General features: G+C 47.0%; 1 protein-coding gene across 5 annotated transcripts in view; it reads left to right on the top strand.

Moving 5' to 3' along the window:
- LOC140189258 (spectrin beta chain, non-erythrocytic 1-like) overlaps positions 1 to 24,829 on the top strand; it is a 464,253-nt gene that overhangs the window by 419,010 nt on the left and 20,414 nt on the right. For all 5 annotated transcript variants that reach the window (XM_072245944.1, XM_072245948.1, XM_072245947.1 and 2 more), the window contains 7 exons: positions 1,046 to 1,250; positions 5,114 to 5,488; positions 7,902 to 8,146; positions 10,628 to 10,766; positions 12,717 to 12,801; positions 16,052 to 16,248; positions 23,245 to 23,396. In XM_072245944.1, the coding sequence (XP_072102045.1) occupies positions 1,046 to 1,250; positions 5,114 to 5,488; positions 7,902 to 8,146; positions 10,628 to 10,766; positions 12,717 to 12,801; positions 16,052 to 16,248; positions 23,245 to 23,396 (1,398 nt within the window). The remainder of the gene's footprint in view (positions 1 to 1,045; positions 1,251 to 5,113; positions 5,489 to 7,901; positions 8,147 to 10,627; positions 10,767 to 12,716; positions 12,802 to 16,051; positions 16,249 to 23,244; positions 23,397 to 24,829) is intronic.

Below are 24,829 nucleotides of genomic sequence, written 5' to 3'. Positions count from 1 at the left end.
AACTCCAGCAAGTACAAGCCCAGAGCCATCAGTGCTCCTCATACATTAACCCTTTCGGTCCCAGTATCATTCTCGTAAATCACCCCTGAACCTTCTCCAATGCCAGCACGTCCTTTCTTAGAGGCTCAAGACTGCTCACAATACTTCAAGTGCCATCTTGTCTTATAAAGCCTCTTGCTTTTATATTCTAGTCCTCTCAAAATGAAGGCTAACATTGCCGACTACCCTTCCTGTACCTCTCAGATCGAGGACCTCTATACCTTCAAAGACAGAGGTGCCTGTATGGGAACACCACATGACAGATTTCCCTCCGCCACCCTGACCTGGAAATGTCTTCCTGTTTCTTCACTGCCACACTAATAGCATTGTTGGAAACCACTGTTTTTTTAATATAAATTCTTTTTATTAGATTTGTAGTTTTTATGTATTTTGCACAGTGTATGGGTGGTTTATCCTCAACCAGCAGAAAGCAGTATGGCAGCTAAACTAACAGTTTATCACCAATCTCATTTTTCATTGGCGAAGTATTAGCACCGGACCCACATGATGTAATTAGTTTAATTACATAGCCTATTAACTAGCTTATTTCTATCTTAAGGAGTTCCTTATCTCAATTATAGAAGTGAAGGCTATTTCAAAGGCGCCATCTTTTATTCTTTTCTATCTTTTTGTCTCTGTATTCTTTGCCTCTCAGCTCTTTATTTAGCTTGCTTAGTATTTGTATGTTTGTACGTTAAAAGAAGCGATCATTAGAATTAAAACTGCTCGTAATTCCTGACTCCCGGAAGAACCCTGAGGGTCAGAGAGTAGATAGAGACTCAATAGCATCTTGAGAGCACTTACACCACATTGACAGCGACTGTTCACCGCCACCGTCACCACAGAGGCTATAAACTCCAGTCTCGCAGGCACCCGTAACCTGCACATAAATTAAAACAAAATATGACGGATGGCAGCAAAACAGATGGGTCTGAACGTTCTCCCGGGTGTACAGTAATTGCGGATTTGGCGCTTCAGACTTACGTGAGAACTTTCACCCGCGCAGTGACCGGATTACCCTGAGGCAGTCGCAGGTGGACAAGCTATACGCCGGCCTGAAAGACCTGGCGGAGGAGCGGAGGGAGAAGCTACAGGAGCGCCTGCGTCTCTGCCAGCTCAAGCGGGAGGTGGACGACCTGGAGCAGTGGATTGCCGAGCGGGAGATAGTGGCAGGCTCCCACGAGCTGGGTCAGGACTACGAGCATGTCACCGTAAGTAACGAAGTGCCTTCTTTAAACGCCTCCCATCCCATCCATTCCGTTTGTAACTGACAGATTGAGATGAGTACAAGTTGAAGGGGCTGAGCATTTGTTTAATCCTTTTTCAGTCACCCACCTTATATCTCAAAAGTTCAAAGTAAAATTTGTTATTGGAGTACATACACATCACCACGTACAACCCTGAGGTTCTTTTTCCTGCTGGCATACTCAGCAAATCTATAGAATAGTAACTGTAAACAGGATCAGTGAACAGCAAACTGTGCAAATGCAAATATCAATAAATAGTAATAAATAATGAGAGCATGAAATAGCAGGATAAAGAGTCCTTAAAGTGAGAGCATTGGTTGTGGGGAACAACAGAAATGAGTGTAGTTATCCCCTTTTGTTCAAGAGGGGTAGTAACCGTTGGTGCAAGTCCTGATCTCTGATTACTTCCTGATTGACTCCACTGTTTGGAGTTCTTGCATCCCAAAGCCATCTCATCCATTGACAGTGTACCGAATCAGATGGATTGCGAGAATGTGGCGAGCGCGCGTGTGGCCGATCGATTGCACAGTGAATCGATTTGGCCTCCTGCGTGCAGTCCCTCTTGGGCACGGGCTTTCAAGGGCACATGTCTTTTGTCCACACCGTAAGTTGCCCTGCGTGTACTATTACTAACAAGTAAAAAATATTTATACTACTCAGTTGTAGTTCTTGCTCCATACGTACATAACACCCAGGGTGCTGGTGTTGTTGGCAAGATCATCTCTAATCGCATCGTGAGCTTGTTGGACCATTTCTGAGGTCAAACACATTAATGCATGTGGAGTCACCTGGTAAAGACTGTGGATTTCCTCCAGTAAAAAACGTTAACGAACAAAATAGTTCTTTGTTGCAACCAGGTGGTTTTGTGCTCACTGCGAATGTGACTGGTGGCTTTGTCCTCCTATTTTCAACTCCTGTCCTTGGATCAACATTAGAAGCCTCGGGATATTAGTCTAGTTTTTAATTAGAGATACGGCACAGTAACAGACCCTTCCGGCCTAAGGAGCCAATTGCACGCACTGACCCGTCTGTACGTCTTTGGAAAATGGAGCGTGGTTAGCACAATGCTTCACAGTACCAGCGACCCAGTTCAATTCCCACTGTTGCCTGTAAGGAGTTAGTACGTTCTCCCCGTGACCGTGTGGGTTTCCTCCCACAGTCCAGTGACGCGCCGGCTGGTCATTGTGAATTGTCCCATAATTAGCCGAGGGTTAAGTTGGGGGTTGCTGGACTCGAAGGGCCAGAGGGCACTATTCCGCACTGTATCCCAGTAAATAATTACACAGACAAGGGGTCCTGCTCTCGGTGCACTGAGCGAAAATGACAGAATGCCCTTGGCGTGCATTTCTGCCTGGCGTTGCTGGGTATTTCCACTCAAAAAAAAACAGGAGACCGTTAAAACAAATGGGTTCGGTTACTGATCAATTGTTAAAATGCTAATCAGTTCATACCTATCAGCATATTACAGAAGAGAGCTGACTACAGAGCAAGGTGCAGGGGGTATTGTGACCTTACTTCACTGAGAGAATTGTAACTACAGTAAAAGATTGGGCACGTAGGTCGTTTCCTTCAGAAGTGTCTGTGGTGAACACAATTGCGGGAGGCTGAGGTATGCTAAGTAGGAAGGAGGTATCACTTGGCAGGCAGGGTGATAACTGGGGTGGGGGGGCATGGATTTAAGATCATAGAGGGCAGAAAAGAAATCTCACTCCAAGGATCGGAGAGATCAGGAACCCACTCTGAGAAGGTGCTACTCATCATCACGTTTATGAGCTCAGCAATGTTCCAACAACCAGCGGACGCAACTTTCATCTCATGTTCTCGGTATTTATTGCTCATTTATTTATTGTTATTATTTCTAATTTATGCATTTGCAGAGTTTGTTGCCTTCTGCACTCTGGTGCTAGTTGGACAGTCTCTCATTGTGTCTGTTGCAGTTATTATTCCATAGACTTGTTGAGTTTGCCCACAAGAAGATGAATCTCACGGTTGTATATGGTGACATCTATGTACTTTGATAATAAAATTTATCTTGGACTTTGAACTGGAAATATACAATGTGCTGGAGGAGCTCAGCTGATCAGACAGCCGACCTTTCAGTCCAAGACCCTTCACAGTCCTGATGTAGGGTCTGGGCCCGAAACGTCAACTGTTCATTCCCATCACCTGATTGCTGCCTGAACCTCCAGCACATCAAGATTCCATTACCAAAGAATGCATAAATTATACAACCGTGAGATTTGCTTGCCCACAGGGAGCCGCAAAGCAAGAAACCTGAAAGAACCCAATTTAAAGAAAAGAAAGGTAGACCAACACTTAATGCACAGGAGAAAGAAAAAAAAAATACAAGTCATTGTGTGTATTGCTCTAGATTTCCTCTTGTGTCTTTGAACCGGATATTCTGTAACCCATGGGTTATATAGCTGTATGATATAGTCGAAAATCAGACTAAAATTGGGAATTAAAATTAACCTGTACAGGTCATTCCCCAAGTTACGAATGGGTTCCACTTTCACAGATATTCATAAGTATAAAAATACACAAAATCACTTGGTATGGCTAACCTTCCCTCTGCAGTAATGTAATGGATGGTGTTCTAATTAGCATGCTTTTTAAAAATTTATTTTCCCCTGCCCGCTTTACAATGGTACAGAATCAAGATGTCCCTCGCACAATGGCTGGTTTCTCTGGGCTTGTAGTACAAGAGGATGTTACATTATGCAGTAGAGTATCATTACACAAGTTATCAATAAGCAGTAGAGTATCATTACACAAGTTATCAATAAGCGATTGCTTGTCAGTTTATAAAAGAAATTCTCTCAAGTGGCCTCCCATCATAAAACACAATGGTGTCTGATTACTGCAAGGATATGTAAGCAGCTCCGACATAAACATGAAAGCTTGCTCTGGATTTCCCATCCTCTGCAGATTCTAAACACGAGGAAGTCTGCAAATGCTGGAAATCCAGAGCAACACGCACAAAGTGCTGGAGGAACTCAGCAGGCCGGGCAGCTTCCACAGAGATGAATAAGCAGTCGACGTTTCAGGATGAGTCCCATCTTCAGGACTGGAAAGGAAGGGGAAAGAATTTTTTAAAAAAGGGTGGGAGGAGGGCATGGAGGGTATCAAGAAGGTGATAGGTGAATCTTACCCCTTTTTCAGTCCTGAAGAAGGGTCTGGGCCCAAAAAGTCAACTCTTTATTCATTTCCATAGATGCTACCTGGCCTGTTGAGTCCCTCCAGCATTTAGTGTGTGTGCAGATTTGCAGAATCCCTTGAGTTACACATAAACAAGATCTTTCTCAAGCTGGTTTTGGTTTGAATTCGATATTTATGGCAGCTTATTTATATAGATGGTGTGGCACGTGGCCAAATGGTTAGGGCATTGGGCTCACGATCTGAAGGTCGTGGGTTCGAGTCTCGGCCAAGGCAGCGTCTTGTGTCATTGAGCAAGGCACTTAACCACACTCTGCTCCAGTCCACCCAGCTGAAAATGGGTACCGGCAAATGCTGGGGGTTAACCTTGCGGTAGACTGGCGTCCTATCCGCGGGGGGGTGGGGGAGGAGTCTTGTACTCTCAGTCGCTTCACGCCATAGAAACTGGCACAAGCACTGGCCTGATGGGCCTCAATACTCCGGACAGACTTTAACTTTTTTAAAAATTTATATGGATGGGATGTCCATAAATCAGGGATTTAAAACCCAGAAAAGGTTTTAAATTTCCATCAGCCAGAATGTACTGCCGTAATCTATTTTTGTAATACCATCCCCCTCGCCATTATTATGCAAATGCAGGTCAAGACTGATTCTTTTCCTCCTGTGTCTAGATGCTGCGGGATAAATTCCGTGAGTTTGCCCGCGACACCAGCAGCATCGGGCAGGAGCGCGTGGACTCGGTGAATCGAATGGCCGACGAGCAGATTGACCTGGGCCACTCGGAGAACGCCACCATTGCGGAGTGGAAGGACGGGCTGAACGAAGCCTGGGCTGACCTCCTGGAGCTCATCGACACCCGGACCCAGATGCTGGCGGCCTCGTACGAGCTGCACAGCTTCTACCACGACGCCAGGGAGACCCTTGACCGCATCCAGGAGAAGGAGAAGCAGCTTCCCGAGGAAATGGGCCGGGATCTGAACACGGTCGAGAGGATGCACCGAATGCACACCACGTACGAACATGACATTCAGGCGCTGAGCGCACAGGTCAGGGTTGAAAATATTCCTTCCCTCGTTTACTCTGTGCCTTGTTGTTCTCCCTCCAGACCTGCTTCTGTCCATTTCTATCTGACTGCTACGCATTTAGACATTAAGACATAAGAGCCATTTGGCCCATCAGGCTTGTTCTGCCATTCCATCATGGCTGATTTATTATCCCTCTCAACCCTATTCTCCCGCCTTCTCCCTCTAACCTTGCTAACTAACATTCCTATCAACCTCTGTTTTAAATGTACCCAATGATTTGACCTCCACAACCGCCTGTGGCAACGAATTCCATAGATTCACCACCCTCTGGCTAAAGAAATTCCCCCTCATCTCTGTTCTAAAAGGACGCCCCCTCTATTCTGAGGCTGTGCCCTCTGGTCCTAGACTCCCGCCCTGTAGAAAACATCCTCTCCACTTCCACTCTCATCTGAGCCTTTCAATAGGTTTCAATGAGATTCCCCCTCATTCTTCTAAACTACAGCGAGTACGGGCCCCAAGCCGCCAAATGCTCCTCATACATTAACCCTCTCATTCCTGGGATCATTCTCATGAACTTCTGGACCCACTCTAATGCCAACACATTCCTTTCTTAGGCCATTCTGAGCTCTTGATACCTTTGGGTACAAAAGGAAGAAGACAGAGCTGTTACTTCTAAGATTTTGGATTCAGAGAACTATGACAGAGAAGAAGGGCACTCAGTTTAAGCCAGTTCCTTGTCAAAGAATCCCAGCAGGCATAATATCTCACTCTTCCCCCAGGGGTTCTTTTGGTTATTTCCTTCAGTTCTCTGCCCAACTATATTTTGAAAACCCCAATCAGCTTCTTTCAACGTTGTCACGCCGTTGGGTTTTGGAGAGGGCCGAGTGCCCTTGTGAAGGTGCGGACTTTAAAGATCAAACGGCAAGCCACCATGGGATATTCAGTGCGAAGGTGCACACTGCGCAGCACAATAAGATCACAGTGACATTGCGCGACCAAATCGGGTCACTTTTCTGGGTCCGGCGCTCGTCCGCTGAGCCAGCACGGATTACGTGCCCGCGTAAACTGACATCTCTATTTTTTTTTTTTAACGACACCCCGCCCATCAGTCGGGTCCCCTCCCTGAAACAGGATGCAACCAAGCTTGCCACGGTCCCGGAGTACGCAAGTACGAACAAGAGCATCCATACTGCACGTGCACCTGATAAACGTAACGACAGCACTGCCCACAGGGTAATGAGAGTTACAGGGCTACTAGTGGTGGGGCTGAGGTGGGGGAGAAAGAAGAAATTACCTGTGGCAGACCCCCTCTGTCACCATCATCTTTTACGGGCAAGGTTTTCCAGATCGTAGCCACCCGCTTCCTCATTCTACTTTGCAACTCCCTGTACAGTTTTACATTCTCTTTTCATTCGTGGTCTCCTGATCCTTGAAGAAACTGCGGTTGGGACGAGCTGCCCTCTGTTTATCCTTTCTAAACCCAGAATGACCTAGTCCAACTCTTTTAGGATCTCCTGATCTCATCAGACCTAGTCAGTCAGAATCAGAACCCCCCCCCCCCCCCCCCAGTTTTACTATCAACGGCATGTGCCGTGAAATTTGTTAACATAGCAGCAGCAATTCAATGCAATACATAATATAGAAGAAGAAAATAATAATTAAATACTGAGCCCGAAACATCCACTGTTTATTCTCCCTCTATAGATGCTGCCTGACTTGCTGAATCCCTCCAGCATTTTGTGTCTGTTGCTTCAAGGTCTATTAACCTTTATTTCAAGGAGAACATTGTTCTCATTGTGTTTTGATGTTGAGATATGCCTTTGAAAATATCTTGAAGGCTGGCCCTTTAAAGAAGTTGTAGTGCTATACACTCAGTGGCTGCTCTGTTAGGTACGCCTGTTCGTTAATGCAGATATCCAATCAGCCGGTCAATATGGCAGCAGCTCAGGGCATAAATGCATGTAGTCATGGTCAAGCTGTTGTTCAGTCCAAACATCAGAATGGGAAAAGAATGTGACCTAACTGACTTTGACGGTGGAATGGTTGTGGGTGCCAGACGGGGTGGTTTGAGTATCTCAGAAACTGCTGATCTCCCGGGATTTTCACACACAACAGTCTCTAGAGTTTACGGAGAATGGTGTGAAAACAAAACAAAATATATCAGGTGAGCAACAGTTGTGTGTTAATGAGAGAGGTCAGAGGAGAATGGCCAGATTGGTTCAAGCTGACAGGAAGGCGACAGTAACTCAGATAACTACGTGTTACAACAGTGATGTGCAGAAGAGTATCTGTGAACGTATATGTTGAATCTTGAAGGAGCGGTCTACAGCAGCAGAAGACCACACCCGTACCTAGTAAGAGCGGCCACTGAGTGTTATCTTCGTTTGTTAATTGTGCTGCTGACCACCCGATGTTTTCCCTTGTGGCAACACAGGTGAAGCAGGTACAGGACGACGCTTGTCATTTGCGGTCGGCGTACGCCGGCGAGAAGGCAGAGGACATCCAGCGGCACGAGGATAACGTCGTGGACGCCTGGAATGCCCTCCTCAACGCCAGCAAGGGGCGCAAGCAGATGCTGTCGGACTCGGTGGAGAAGTTCCGCTTCTTCAACCTGGTCCGAGCCCTGATGCTCTGGATGGATGATGTCACCAGGCAAATGGACGCTCAGGAGAAACCAAGGTATTTCAAATCTCGTCCTTGGAGCGGGGGTGGGCATTGGACCATTTCTTCTATTTTTTTTTAATATCCAAATATCTTTATTATAAACTTAGTGCTACAATATATACAAACCAGTGACTAACACTATTACTTCACTACAAATAGACAATACACATTAAACTAAAATGTTTCCATCTCTGTCAATGATTGCAATACCCCCCGCGGAGCCAACAGTCCCGGAACGCCTCTGTGGTTGCCGTGGACTGCGCGTGTCCCTTCTCAATATTTACCCAGGCATGAATATACCCCCTAAACATTGCCAGGCAGTCTGCCTGGGGAGATCCTCCCACCACTCGTTTCCAAGACCCACGGATGGCTGTTTTCGCCAGCCCCAGGAGCAAGTTGACAAGGACGTCCTCATCCCTCCATGCCCCCCTCCTTACTGGATGACCGTGTAGAAGTGTGGCTAAAGTGTAACCAGAAAACGAGAAGCAGCCCACGCAGGTATGCAAAAAGGGGCTGCAGCCTCACACACTCCATGTACCTATGGTACACGGTCTCCTCCAGCCCGCAGAAGTGACATGCGTCTGGGAGATCCGTGTACAAGCTAAAGAACTTAGTGCAGGGCACTGCCCTATGCAGCAGCCTCCACCCCAGATCCCCAAGGTACATGGGAAGAACTCCCTCGGAAAGGGGCTTCCATTGGGGACCTCCCTCACCTCCAGGTGGAAAGACTGATTGCTATGGCATGTCGGGATGGTGGACAAGGGCAAGGAAGTGGACGGTATGGAGCAGCAGCTCATACAGGTACCTCCTACCTGCATCCCCAGACGGGATTGTGGGTGTCGAGAGACAGCTCAAGTTGTGCGGACTTGGCTCTTGGATAAGATTGCGGGGCCTGGGGGAGCCATGCTCAGTGTATGTTAAAGCATAACTGTCGTTTTTGACTTCATGGAGTCGACGTCCCTACCAAAGGAGGCGTAAGGCGCTCCTTCCCTCTGCTAGCCTGAAGGTCACGGGGGAAACCGAAGCACGAGCTGAAATCCACAAGGCCACAGGGACAATGTACAGACTCAACACAAATAGTATCCCTTCTTTTTGTGCTGTATATCAATGATTTAGATGATGGAATAGATAGCTTTGTTGCCAGGTTTGCAGATGATACGAAGATTGGCAGAGGGGGCAGGTCGTGTTGAGGAAACAGGTAGGATGCAGAAGGACTTAGATGAAGAGAATAGGCAAGAAAGTGGCAAATGAAATACAAAGTTGGAAAATGCATGGTCATGCACTTTGGTAGTAGAAATAAATGTGCGGACTATTTTCTAAACGGAGAGAATCCAAAAATCTGAGATGCAAAGGGACTTGGGAGGCCTAGTGCAGAACAACCTGAAGGTTAACTTGCAGGTGGAGTCGGTGGTGAAGAAGACAAATGCAATGTTAGCATTCTTTTCAGGAGGTCTTGAATACAAGAGCAAGATGTGATGCTGAGGCTTTATAAGGAACTGGTGTGGCCTCGCCTTGAGTATTGTGAACAGTTTTGGGCTCCTCATCTCTTAAGAAAAGATGTGTTGGCATTGGAAAGGGTTCAGAGGAGTTTCACAAGGGTGATTCTGGAAATGAGAGCAACGTTTGATGGCTCTGGGTCTGTACTCGCTGGAATTTAGAAGGATGAGAGGGATCTCATTGAATCCTTTCGAATGTTAAAAGACAGAGTAGAGTAGATGTGGAAAGGATGTTTCTTGGACAAGAGGGCACAGCCTCAGGACAGAGAGGCATCCGTTTAAAACGGAGATGCGGAGAAATTTCCTTAGCCGGAGGGTGGTGAATTTGTGGAAGTTATTACCACAGGCAGCTATGGGGGCCAGGTCATCAGGTGCATTTAAGGCAGAGCTTGATCGGTTCTTGATTGGACATGACATCAAAAGTTACAGGGAGAAGGCTAGGGAGGGGAGAAAAGGATCAGCCATGATTGAATGGCAGAACAAGCTCGATGGGCCGAATGGCCTAATTCTGCTCTGACATCTTATGGATGGCTGGGTGGGATCCTTGATAATAGTGAGGGCCCTGTGTGTGTAGGACTCCTGATAAATGTCCCCGATGGACGGTAGGGAGGCTCTTGACAGGAACTGGTAAAGTGACAAGGTGACTCTTGGCAAGAGGAACTCTTCTAGGTAGCAGCAAGGCACATGTGCAAACTGTAGGATAGTGAGTGTGTCAGTGTAGGTGTGAGGTGTAAAGCGTAAATGGCAGCAAGAGGGAGGGGGATGAGGGTGTGTGGAGAGGGGTGGGTGATGCATGCGGTGGGTTAATGGGTGAAGGTATTGATCAGCCTGACGAGTCGTAACTATTTTGGAGTCTAGTGGTCCTGGCGTGCGTAGCCTCTTCCCTGGCGATCCTTTGTTAAAGGTTCGAGCATCTCTGGCTCTGGTCTGTGCGAAACAGCCGGGCGCAACGCTTTCATTCTCTGGGCCACCGCTGAATCTCTACACTCTCCCCTTGCAGGGACGTCTCTTCTGCGGACCTGACCATAAAGAACCATCAGGGGATCAAGTCAGAAATCGATGCCCGGGATGACAGCTTTACTGCAAGCATTGAGATGGGCAATGCCCTTCTAGCCAAGAACCACTACGCTTCGGATGAGGTAGGATCATCCTTCGTACATTTCTGCGAGTCTAATTATTCACCTGAGAATGACCCTGTTTTAACTGGCTGCCCTGATTCCAAATGCCTGCTATTAGTACAGTAATACTAATCGGTGTCTGTGATGGTACCGTTCCAAGCCTACACCGGCATCGCTCCCCAACTCATCCTACGCTCCATCGACAAGTGCATCGCTGCTGCTTCCTGTACCCGTGCTGAGCTCATCGATTTCATCAGCTTTGCCTCCCGCTTCCACCCTGCTCTCAAATTCACATGGTCCATTCCCTATACCTCCCCTCCCCTTTCTCGATCTCTCTGTCTCCATCTCAATGACTGATATCTTTTATAAACCCACCAACTCTCACAGTACCCACTTTCCCTCCTTCACCGTTCCCCATTCCCATTTCCCTTCCCTGCCCATCACCTCCCTCTGGTGCTCCTCCCCCTTCCCATTCTTCCATGGCCTCCTGTCCTCTCCTATCAGATTCCCCTCTTTTTCAGCCCTTTATCTCTTGGGTCTCAGCCCGAAACATCGACTGTACTCTTTGGAGGAACTCAGCAGGTCGGGCAGCATCCATGGAAAAGATTGGTCGACGTTTCGGGCCGGAACCCTTCGCCAGGACTGTAGGGGGAAGGAGAAGGCTAGGAGGTTCCAGGTGAAAAACCAATAAGGGGAAAGATAAAGGGATGTGGGAAGGGAGGCAGGGAGGTGATAGGCAGGAAAGGTGAGGAACGAATAGGAGAAAACACAATGGGTAGTAGAAGGAGGCGGAGCAACACTCACTACACGCTGGAGGAAATCAGCAGGTCGGGCAGCATCTGTGGAGAAGATCAGTCGACGTTTGTGCATCCTGACGAAGGGTTCCGGCCGGAAACGTCGACCGATCTTTTCCACAGATGCTGCCCGACCTGCTGAGTTCCTCCAGCGTGTTGTGAGTGTTGCTTTGACCCCAGCACCTGCAGATTATTTTGTGTAGAAGGAGGCGGAACCAAGAGGGAGGTGATAGGCAGCTGGAGGAGGGGGCAGAGTGACATAGGGATAGGGGAAGGGAGGAGGTGGGAATTACCGGAAGTTGGAGAATTCTATGTTCATACCAAGGGGCTGGAGACTACCTAGACGGTATATGAGGTGTTGCTCCTCATGCTTTGACCCCAGCATCTGCAGATTATTTTGTGTTTACGACTGTACTCTTTTCCATAGGTGCTGCCTGGCCTGCTGAGTTCCTCCAGCATTTTGTGTGTGTGTGTGTGTGCGCGCCTGCAACTTTCCATCTCTTTACTTCACCCCTCACCCCCTCCTGGTTTCCCCTGTCACCTGCCACCTTGTACATCCTCCCCTCCCTTCCACCACCTTACTCTGACCTCTCCTCTTCCTTCCCAGTCCCGAAGAAGGGTCTCAGCCCAAAATGTCGACTGTTCATTCATTTCCACAGATGCTACCTGCCCTGCTGGGTCCCCCCAGCATTTTGTGTGTGTAGCTTTCCGATGGTATACTGTTTACTTCAATAACCTTTTACTGGTGATTACATTATAAGCATGTTTGCCTCCCTGAAGCAAGAAGGCTTTTTCGTCTATTTAACGAGAGGAAAAACTCTCATAAGTCTAAAAATGCATGGATCCAATACGGGATCTAGAAGTTTTTACTTTATCTTCTCAGTATTATTTATTAACTTAATTTATTCTTCTTGTATTTGCACAGATTGTCTTTTTCACACTAGTTGGCAGTCTTTTCCGTGCAGTTTTTCTATAGTATTTCCTTGTTATGCTGTGAATTTCCTTGTTATGTTTCTCCCGGGTGATCCGGTTTCCTCCCCCATTCCAAAGTACGGGTCTTTGGTTAATTGGTGATTCGGCTGGGGTTGAGATCGGGGGATTGCTGGGTGGTGCAGCACAAAGGGCCGCAATGCAGCTGAATAACTTTTCAAAAATTTACTTTGGACTTTCCTGTTAGATTGCGGAGAAGTTATCGCAGCTCCAGGAAAGGAGGAAAGAAGTCAATGACAAATGGAAGGAGAAGGAAGACTGGCTGCAGCTTGGTGAGAATTGTTCATCTACACCGGTGAAAACTTCCGCCAGAGAGTAGCAGGCCTTCGCGCCTTGCCGTCTGCGTTGCGTGTTGCTAATATTGAAAAATCAGCAATTCCTGACGACAAAACTTCCCTTGTCACTAGAAGCCAATGTAATGTATGAAATGCTAGTTAGGTTAGTTGTGTGGTTCACTCAGTGCTTTACGCCACCACACCATTCCTGCACTGATCCCAGTTTTCACTGATATTAACCAAAAGGCAATCACCCCTGAAGCCCTGCTTCATGCAAATTAAATGGTTCAAAGGTTCAGTTTTAAGATCAGTGAATGTATACAGTATGCAGTCTGAAATTCTCACTCACAACACGCTGGAGGAACTCAGCAGGTCGGGCAGAATCCATGGAAACGTTGACTGGTCATTTCCACAGATGCTGCCCGACCTGCTGAGTTCCTCCAGCGTGTTGTGAGTGTTGCTTTGACCCCAGCATCTACAGATTATTTTGTGTTTACAGTCTGAAATTCTTACTCTTCACAGACATCCACAAAACAGAAAGAAACCCAAAGAATGAATGTATGACAGAAACATCAGAACCCCAAAGCTCCCCCTTCCCACACACAAGTAGCAGCAGAAGCATCGACCCTCCCCCTCTCCCCACTTGCACCAGCAAGAGCTCCGACATCACCCCCCCGTCATGCATGCAATAACAAAAGCCCCCCCCCCCCAAAAAAAAGAGACCTTGATCTAGAGTCCATTAAAAACAACTATCTTTAACCCAGCATGCCTGTATCTCAGACAGGCTCCCGTTTGCTAGTGAGGGAGAGAGAGGTCGCTCGGGCATCAACGAGGCCGGGCAGACCACTGTTCCGATCTTCTGCGTCGCTCTTCCGAGCCTCCCCCGGACTCGGGGACAGACAGGCTCTCCTTCTTGCTGGTATTACTTATAATATCAGCCGTGCAGTTGACCAAGCAAGAATGTGACTTCTAAAATACCGGCATTCTGCTTGGAGGCCGGGCCAGTTGCGCTCGTTTGGGGAGAAGGTTGTGGAACAGTCATGGGTGATGCGGCTGGTTCACTTGCACGGGGGCAGAGCCTGGGGGGGTACTGCCGGCTCAGTAAGCATTAGGCTGGTAGTGGTGGCTTTAAATATGCGAGTGGTATTCATCATTGAAAGCCGGCCGGTGGGCTTCGAGGCGAGTGGTTCCAGGTTCGAATCCGGCCGTCTCCTTTTCACCTGTGCTGGGTTGAGCATCGAGCTAGCAACTGGGCCTCGTATAAAAACAGCCAAATGCTAAATAAATGGTAATCGCTGCCCCATATACCACAATTCACAGAAAGAAACTTCGATTCATTGTTGAAGGATTTAACAGACCCTTCGGCTCACAACACTGTGCTGATCCTTTAGCCTACTAATGATGCTGCGTCCATCATTAAGGACCCCTATCACCCAGGACATGCCCTCTTCTCACTGCTACCATCAGGAAAGAGGTACAGAAGCCTGAAGACACACACTCAATAATTCAGAAACAGCTTCTTCCCCTCTGCTGTCTGATTTCTGTATGAACCCATGAATACTTCCTCACTATATTTTTGTTTCTATTTTATTTAATTTTATTAAACTATTTTGTATACTTTCTGTAAAGCATGTTTTTTTTCTGGTATTATGTATTGCATTGTACTGCTGCTGCGAAGTTAACAAATTTCATGACATATGCCGGTGATAGTAAGCCTAATTCTGATTCTAATACTCCCATGATCAATCTAACCCTTCCCCCTCACACAGCCCTCCATTTTTCTTTCATCCGTGTGCCTATCTAAGAGTCTGTTAAATACCCCTAAGATATCTGCCCCTAGCAGGGTGTTCCACCCACCCCCAACTCTCTGACACTCTCCCACCCACCCCCCATGTGCTTTCCTCCCAACACCTTAAAATTATGCCCCCCGGTATTAGCCATTTCCACCTGGGGGGAAAAGGTCTCTGTCCAGCTCTTATCACCCTGTATACCTTGCTTGAAATGCTTACGGATTCTGAAAGCTGGAGCTTCCTTAATAGCAGAAAATAATGTGATTGTGGGAGGGAAGTCCATCATAAACACATGAATGGATTTATGCAATGAATTCCACAGATCCACCACCCTCTTGCTAAAGAAATTCTTCCTTCACAGGTCTACAGGGATGCCCGAGAGGACTTATAACCTACTTAAACCATAAGACAATGAAATATAGGATCAGAATTAGGCCATATTTGGTCAATCGAGTCTGCTCCACCATTTCATAGTCATACTTTATTGATCCCGGGGGAAATTGGTTTTCATTACAGTTGCACCATAAATAATAAATAGTAATAGAACCATAAATAGTCAAATAGTAATATGTAAATTATGCCAGTAAATTATGAAATAAGTCCAGGACCAGCCTACTGGCTCAGGGTGTCTGTCCCTCCAAGGGAGGAGTTGTAAAGTTTGATGGCCACAGGCAGGAATGACTTCCTATGACGCTCTGTGCTGCACCTCGGAGGAATGAGTCTCTGGCTGAATGTACTCCTGTGCCCAACCAGTACATTATGTAGTGGATGGGAGACATTGACCGAGATGGCATGCAACTTGGACAGCATCCTCTTTTCAGACACCACCGTGAGAGAGTCCAGTTCCATCCCCACAACATCACTGGCCTTACAAATGAGTTTGTTCATCATGACTGACCTCTCCCTGTATCCCTGCATCCCTTCATGCCCTGACCAATGAAGAATCTATCAGTCTCTACCCTAAATATACATAAAGATGGCCTCCACAGCTACCTGTGGCAACGAATTCACCACATTCACCACTCTGGCTGAAGAAATTCCTGCTCGTCTCCGTTCTAAAAGGACGCCCCTCTGTTCTGAGGCTGTGTCCTCTGGTCTTCAACTCCCCCACCACAGGAATCATCCCCTCCACATCCACTCTATTGAGGCCTTTCACAATTCGATAGGTTTCAATGAGGTCACCCCTCTTTCTTCTGAATTCTAGTGAATACAAGCCCAGAGCTGTCAGAGGCTCTTCATGTGACAAACTATTCAATCCTGGAGTCATTTCTGTGAACGCTCTTCAGTGTCGACACATCTTTTCTAAGATAAGGGGCCCAAAGGTGCTCACAATACTCCGAGTGAGGCCTCGCTGGCGCTTTGTAAAGCCTCGGCATTTCATTGCTTGCTTTTATATTCTGGTGCTGTTCCCATGTCGTGCGCTCTTTGTAATACATTCTCCCTGCTCTCCTCCCCAGTGATGGAAGTGCTCCAGTTCGGACGAGACGCAGCCGTTGCAGAGGCCTGGCTGGTGAGTCAGGAGCCATACGTCAGAGCAGCGGAAGTCGGAAGCAGCGTAGACGACGCCGAGAACCTCATCAAGCGGCACGAAGGGTTCGAGAAGGCAGCCGCGGCTTGGGATGAGCGGTTCATGGCCCTGGAGAAACTGACAACAGTAAGTGCAGTGCTGCGTGCTACAAATGGCTCTATTTGGCACCACAGCTCTGTTCCAGCGCTGATTGACCGCACCAGTCTCTTTCCACCTCTCGGCATTAAACTTCCTCCTTTGTGTGTGTGCTCATGAATGGAGCTTAGGTATTTTCCACCCTTTCGCCGTGTGAGCGTGTGAGAATGGGTTCTAAATTCTCAGCATTCTCCGTGGAAGGAAGCTTCACAGTTGCATAAGCTGATCACGATCTGCACAACCAGAACATTTTCCCCTGTGCTTGCCCTAGCAGCCTCCTTTGTAAGTTTAGAGTCTTCTCCTAAGTTGTAACCCAGCCCCCTACCTACCCCCCGCCCCACCCCATGTCTTCACATGCTCCGCCCTGGACTTGGGAATGGTGTCAAACTGCCCTGGAGAGCATTCTGACTGGCTGCATCACCGTCTGGTATAGGGCAAGGGGGGTGGCGGGGAGAAGGTACCGCACGGGGTTGAAATAAGTTGCAGAGAGTTGTAAACTAAAGGCTGATTTATACCTGTGCGTCAAATGTACGCCGTAGGTACCGTGTACCCTACGCCGTAGGGTGACGTGCACCTCCACAAAAATGAAACACGTGCCGCAGCGACGCAGATCGCAACAACTGTGATTGGTCTGCTTGGTAGCATCGCATTTCCTCATACGCATTTCCAGTTGCTTTTCTCCACCATGTACACTGATGCGAAATAGCTGGTTGGTGACGATGAACCAAATCGTGAAATCTACCTGCCGACATCCGAAAATGTTTGGAATGCATTTCCTCATCCATGTCTCTCACGAAGAAACTCAACACAGTGGCATAGAAGCCCCACCGCCAACTAGCGTTTTGGCGGTGAATCGCAGAGCAACGCAGACACAACTACGCATGCTCGCCACGGCGTAGGGCTACGCAAAAGTATAAATCAGGCCTGTGGTGTAGCCCGTACGCACAAATACAAATCAGCCATTAGTCAGCTCCATCACGGGTACCAGCTTCCGTAGTATCCAGGACATCTTCAAGGAGCGGAGCCTCAACAAGGCAACGTCCATCCTCACCCAGGACCTTCTCATTGCTACCACCAGGAATGAGGCACAGAAGCCTGAAGGCACACACGCAACGATTCAGGAACAGCTTCTTCCCCTCTGCCATCTGATTTCTGAATGGACGTTGAACCCGTGAACGCTACCTCACTACTTTTTTTTTTATTTCTGTTTTTGCACTACTTATTTAATTTAACTATTAAATATCTACTTCCTGTAATTTCAGTTTTCTCCATTTATCATGTATCGCAGTGCACTGCTGCGGCAGAGTTAACAAATTTCACGACTCATACCGGTGGTATTAAACCTGGTTCTGATTCTGCTTAGTCAGAATGTGGATTGCATTCCCCAGTTTCTCACACGTTTATCAAGATAAACGGGTGCAAGAGCTAATATTTTCATTTTCCAGGCCAATGTCTTATTTTCCCAGCCTTCTCACTTTTCTTTATCCCAGCCCAGACTGGCTAACTTGCACAAGAAGTTCAAACAAGGGGCCGTTAATTCTCAAGTCTGTCCAGCAACCCTCACTTGAAATGCTGTTTCCACTTCTGCCATTGTTAAACACATACTCGGTGCCCAGTCTGGGTGCAGGAGGTACCTAATAAAGAGGCTAAAAAGAGTTCTGTGTTTGTGGTCATAGAACAGTACAGCACAGGAACCCCACAGTATTATGCCGAAAGTAAATCAGAAAGCCCCCAAACACTCATCCCTCCCACCTACACAATGTCCATATCCCTCCATCTTCCTTACACCCATGTACCTATCCAAACATCTCTCAAAAGCCTCGAATGTATTTGTCTCTACCACTATACCAGCACATTCCAGGCATCCATCACTCTCTGAGTAAAAAACTTACCCTTTGAACCTGCCCCCTCTCACCTTCAAAGCATGCCCTCTGGTATTGGGCATATCTACCCTGGACTTTCTCTGCTGTAGCCCATCCACTTCAAGTTTCGACCTTGTGCATTCAGAGATGCTGTTTCAGTGGGTGGTTATTTGAGTTACTGTCGCCTTCCCGTCATCTTGATCCAGTCTCCTCTGTCTCTCTTCTTCGGCTGTCCATCGATTTCGACGTTGACTGTTTTTCACGCCTTGCACAGTAATCAGACAGACGGGGTCGTGTCTCCACCGTACAGTCTCTCTGGGCTTCCAGATCTGGTGCTAAGTGGTACACAGGAGTGGAACAGACTTAGCTGATAAGGAAGCTGCCCCTGCAGTGACAACTAACTAGTCCAGTGATGCCATCCACTGACCAGCACTCTGGTTCCTCCGCATGCCACCAAGGTGGCTGTACCAAATAACCATATAACAATTACAGCATGGAAACAGGCCATCTCGGCCCTTCTAGTCCGTGCCAAACTCTCACTCTCAACTAGTCCCACTGACCTGCACTCAGCCCATAACCCTCCATTCCTTTTCTGTCCATATATCTATCCAATTTAACTTTAAATGACAACATCGAACCTGCCCCAACCACTTCTGCTGGAAGCTCGTTCCACACAGCTACCACTCTCTGAGTAAAGAAGTTCCCCCTCATGTTACCCCTAAACTTTTGTCCTTTAACTCTCAACTCATGTCCTCTTGTTTGAATCTCCCCCACTCTTAGTGGAAACAGCGTATCCATGTCAACTCTATCAATCCCCCTCATAATTTTAAATACCTCTATCAAGTCCCCCCTCAACCTTCTACGCTCCAAAGAATGAAGACCTAACTTGTTCAGCCTTTCTCTGTAACTTAGGAGATGAAACCCAGGTAACACTTTAGTAAATCTCCTCTGTACTCCCTCAATTTTATTGACATCTTTCCTATAATTCGGTGACCAGAACTGTACACAATACTCCAAATTTGGCCTTACCAATGCCTTGTACAATTTCAACATTACATCCCAACTCCTATACTCATTGCTCTGATTTATAAAGGCCAGCATACCAAAAGCTTTCTTCACCATCCTATCCACATGAGATTCCACCTTCAGGGAACTATGCACCATTATTCCTAGATCCTTCTGTTTTACTGCATCCTTCAATGTCCTACCATTTACCATGTATGTCCTATTTTGATTAGTCCTACCAAAACGTAGCACCTCACATTTATCAGCATTCAACTTCATCTGCCATCTTTCAGCCCACTCTTCTAAGTGGTCTAAATTGACCCTTTTGGATTCATCTGCCGCAGACACCATCAGACGCCCTGCTGCGGGCGTCCTCGTTGGGTGCAGCCCTTGCCTGAAGAGGCATAACCTACAAAGTAGCGAAGGCATGCTCACCTCCTTGACTTAGCCAGCCACGATCCTACTATTAGACCTAGTCTAGTAGTATACCGATGGAACATCACCTTCATGGCTAGGTTGGACCTGCCAGAGAACGAATTTCCGCTGTACTTCGCTGATGTTCGGCCAGTGTCACTCCTACGCCACGGTGAGGCGCCAAGGTAGGATTTTGTAGGAGTCTCCTCTGACCTACCTCATTAACAAGGCTTTATCGCCCACAGAACTACCACTCACGGGATGGTTTTCTGCACCATTCTCTGTAAACTCTTGAGACTGCTGTGTGTGAAAATTCTAGGAGGTCAGCAGTTTCTGAAATACTCAAATCACCCCATCTGGCACCAACAATCATTACACGGTCAACGTCGCATACATTCTGCGGACACTTTATTAGGGACACCTGCTTGTTAATGCAGATATCTAATCAGCCAATCACGTGGCAGCAACTCAGTCCATAAGAGCATGCGGACATGGTCACGAGGTTCAGTTGTTCAGAACAAACAGCAGAAAGGGGAAGAAATGTGATCTAAGTGACTTTGACCATGGAATAATTATTGGTGCCAGACTGGGTGGTTTCAGTATCTCAGAGATGGCTGATCTCCTGGGATTTTCACACACAACAGCCTCTATAGTTTACAGAGAACGGTGCGAAAAACAAAACACATCCAGTCAGCGGTAGTTTTGTGGGCGAAAATGCCTTGTGAATGAGAGAGGTCAGAGGAGAATGGCCGGACTGGTTCAAGCTGACAGGAAGGTGACAGTAACTCAAATATCCACCCGTTACAACACCAATGTGCATCTGAACGCACAGCACATTGAAGTAGATGGGTTACAGCAGCAGAAGACCACAGACATCCACGCAGTGGCCAGTTTATTAGTTACAGGAAGAACCTAATAAAGTAGACACTGAGTGTAAGTTGAGAAGGTTTGTTTACTTGGTTCCTGTAGCAAAGCAGGAATTTATTCCTCATCTCTAATTGCGTTGGGAGAGGAGGTAATAACCTTTCTCTCCGAACTACAGCAGTGTTTCTGTTGGTGCGCCATAGTTCCCCTCTGGTGAGGAGTTCCAGAATATAAACCTGGAGACGACAAAGAAAAGATTATATGCTTCCATGTGACGTGTTTATACAGTGGAAGGTGCTCCTGGGTACCCGCTGTGTTCCTCTGTAGTGGAAATCACAGATTTAGAGGAGCAACACCTTATATTCTGTCTGGGTAGCCTCCAACCTGATGGCATGAATAACGATTTCTCCTTCTGATTTAAAAAAAACTACTTCCCCTTCCCCTCTTCCTCTATTCCCCACTCTGGCCTTTTACCTCCTCACCTGCTATCACCTCCCCTGGGTTCCCCCGCCCTTTCCCTTTATCCTAAGGTCCACTTCCCTCTTCTATCAGATTCCTTCTTCTCCGGCCCTTGACCTTTCCCACCCACCTGGCTTCACCTGTCACCTGTCCAGCTACTCTCCTTCCCTTCACCTTTTTATTCTGGTGTCTTCCCTCTTGCATCTCAGTCCTGAAGAAGGGTCTCGGCCTGAAACATCGACTATTTGTTCATTTCCATGGATGCTGTTTGACCTGCTGAGTTCCTCCAGCACTTTGTTGCTTTAGGAAATACTGTCAGTCGTACACGTGTGAAGGCAGGATTTCCCTGTGGCCACCCACTTCAGTCCGACCTACCATTCCCATGTCGGTCCATGGCCCCCTCTGTTGCCACGTTGAGACGACACTGAGATTGGGGAGCAAGACCTCATATTCTGTCCGGATAGGGATAGCCTCCAACCTGATGGCATGAACATTGATTTCCCCAACGTCCAGTAATTTCACCCTTCTCCCTGTCTCACTTTGTCAGTTCCCCATATGCCTTCTCTTCTCATTTGCCCATCACCTCCCTCTGGTACCCCACTCTCCTCCCTTTCCTCCATGCTCCACTGTCATTCCTCCTTCTGGCCTTTACCTCTTCCACCTATCACCTCCCAGCTTCTTACTTCATCTACCCTCCCACCTTCCCCCTCACCTAGGCTTCACCTTGTACGTCTTCCCCCTCCTTCCCACCTTCTTAATCGGGCATCTTCCCCCTTTTCCAATCCCGATGCAGGGTCTCAGCCCAAAAATGTCCACTGTTTATTCCCCTCCATAGATGCTGCCCGACCTGCAGAGTTCCTCCAGATTTTGTGTGTGTCGGCCTAGGTTACCAAAATCTGCAGAATCTCTTGTGTTTGTAACTGTGGTAGTTGTTTGTAACAAAGAGAAAAATAGATAACAGAGCCATTTTAATGATGCATGTCCTTTTCTTACTAGTTTGCTCCTGCAAATATCTAAAGTCTAAAGACTTACAAGACCATAAAATATAGGAGCAGAATTAGGCCATTTGACCCATTGAGTCTGCTCCGCCATTTCATCATGGTTGACCCGTCATCCCTCTCAATCCCAATCTCCTGACTTCTCCCCATTACATTTGATGCCCTGAGTAATGAAGAATTTATCAAGTTCTGCCTTAAATATACCCAATAACTTCGCCTCCACAGCCACCTGTGGCAACGAATTCTGCGGATTCAGCACTCTCTGGCTAAAGAAAGTCCTCCTCATCTCCGTTCGAAAAGGGCGCCCCTCTATTCTAAGGCTGTGTCCTCTGGTCTTAGACTCCCCCACCACAGGGAAACATCCTCTCCACGTCCACTCTATCGAGGCCTTTCAACATCCAATAGGCTTCAATGAGGTCACCCCCCTCATTCAGCCGAATTCCAGTGAGAAGAGGCTGGAATTTCTTGGATTTTTTAAAATTTTTTGACAGATCAGTTCAGACTGACGGCCCGAGGCTCAACTAAAATCACCAACTTCCAGTTCTGCCCAGATTATCTCTCCCAGAACACATGGTGTGTAGGCAAGAAGCAATTTCCAAATGAACGCACTGAGACTGCCAAAACAAGCCAACATCAAAGTATAAATGCCAGCCAAAGAGCTGCACTGGTTAGAGAGATGTTTACAAGATCATAGCAATCTGATTTCTGAATAGCCATTGAATCCATGAACACTACCTCACTACTTTTTTATTTCTATTTTAATTTAACTATTTTACATGTATTCTTAATGTAATTGACAGTTTTTTTTCCTCTATTATCATGTATTCCATTGTACTGCTGCTACAAAGACAGCAAATTTCACAACATGTGCCGGTGATATTAGACCTGATTCTCATTCTGAAACCTATTAAATACTGAAAGGCCGAGAGAGTGGACGTGTAGTTTCCTATAGTTCGAGAGTCCCAAGACCAGAGGGCACTGCCTCAGAATAGAAGGACAGTTTCAAAGAGTGATGCTTAAAAAGGGCGGCATCCGTGATTAAGGACCCCCATCCCCCAGCACGTGTCCTCTTCTCACTGCTACCATCGGGAAGGAGGTACAGGAGCCTGAAGACACACACTCAATGACTCAATGATACAAGAACAGCTTCTTCCCCTCTGCCATCTGATTTCTGAATGGACAATGAACCCATGAACACCACCTCACTACTTTTTTTCCCATTATTTTTGAACTGCTTATTTGACTGGTTTATATATATATTTACTGTAATTCATAGTTTTTCTCTATTATCATGTATTGCATTGTACAGCTGCTGCAAAGTCTACAAATCTCACAGCATGTGCTGGTGATATTAAACCCGATGCCAATTCTCTCTTCTGTTACAGCTGGAACAGCAAGAGATCCGCCGTAAGCAGGAGGAGGAGGAGAGGAAATTAAAACCACCTCCACCGCCGTCGCCCCCAACGCCACACATCTCCGTGGTAGCAGAGGAGAGCCAGGAGGCTGGAAGTCAGGCAGAGCAGAGTCAGCAGTCACGGTAACAGCACGCAGCAATTAGGCACTTAGCTGCAGGGATGGGTTCCCTGTGCATGAAGTGCAGTGGACTGCCATTGCTATTTGCAGCACACACACAGCAGGCCGGGCAGCATTCATGGAGAATTGTGAACAGCCAACGTTTCGGGCTGAGACCCTTCATCAGGACACTCAGCCCAAAATGTCAGCTGTTAACTCTTTTCTGTAGTTGCTGCCTGGCTTGCTGAGCTTCCCCAGCATTGCTTTGGGTTCCCAACATCCGCAGATCTTCTCGTGTTTGTGCTACTGCGACGTTCTTGTCCAGGAGAAGAATTTGAGGAAGCTTCATTGAAACCAAAATGGGCGCAGGAATGACATTTCTTCAAACTGTAGCGTCTAAAGTCAGCCTCACAGTAAGGGAATTAGCCACCAGGACTGAAATCCTTCACTTAGATGCTAGCAGATCTTTAGAATTGTCTACCCAAGAGGATGTGGGACCCCTAGGTATCTGAGAATATTTTTTATTTTATTGAGAGACCCAGCACATCTGTGACTCAGTCTGTTCAGGATGCTGTTGGCTTGCTTCTGCTGTTTGCACGATGTGTGTGTGTTTTCTTTCTTTCTCTCTCTCTCTCTCTCTCTCTCTCTCTCTCTCTCTCTCTCTCTAACTCTATCTATCTTTTAGATTTTTTATTAAACTTTTTAATTGGGTTATTCGGGTTTCTTGCTCTGTGGCTGCCCGTAAGCAGATTAATTTCAAGGTGTATAATTTATTGCGTCCTTTGATAACAAATGTGCTTTGAATCTTTGAACAGGTCCTTCTGGCCCAACGAACCCAAGCCACTTAATTACACCTATTGACCAACTAACCTATTCATCCATGCATCTTTGCAATGTGGGGGAACTGGGGCACCCTGAAGAAACACAGGCGGTCAGTGGGAGAACATGTAAATTCCCCACAGTGGCAGAATCGATCCTGGGATACTGGTGTTTTAATAGTATTCAAGATTGAGCTCAATAGATCTTTGGAATCGAGGCAGGAAAGTGTCAATGGCATAAAAGACCAGTCATGATCTTACTGAATAGATGTTTTAAATTACTTATTGGCAGACAGCGCGGAATAGACCTTTCCGCCCTTCAAACCTCACCACGGAGCCAGAGCACCCATGGGTAACCCACGCGGTCACGGGGAAGAAAGTGCAAACCCTTTACAGACATTGGCGGGAATTGAACCCAGGCCACTGGTACCATGAAGCGTTGTGCTAACCACTACACTACCATGCCACTGCATGTGATAGGATGTTTTCTTTTCTCTTCTATATGGGTCCAAATTCAAACTGATGTGTTAGTAATCTTTCTTGACATAAGGGAGGATTTTGTATGATCTCTCTTGAAATCTTCATCGGGAAGGAAAAGTGGTCCAGACCAATAGCTAAATCACGTCCCTCCTCAAAGAAT

This window comes from Mobula birostris, chromosome 28 (genome assembly GCF_030028105.1).
Source record: "Mobula birostris isolate sMobBir1 chromosome 28, sMobBir1.hap1, whole genome shotgun sequence".
In the NCBI taxonomy this organism is placed as follows: Eukaryota; Metazoa; Chordata; class Chondrichthyes; order Myliobatiformes; family Myliobatidae; genus Mobula; species Mobula birostris.
The sequence above is the reverse complement of the archived record's forward strand: the minus strand, read 5'-3'. Positions and strand labels throughout refer to the sequence as shown.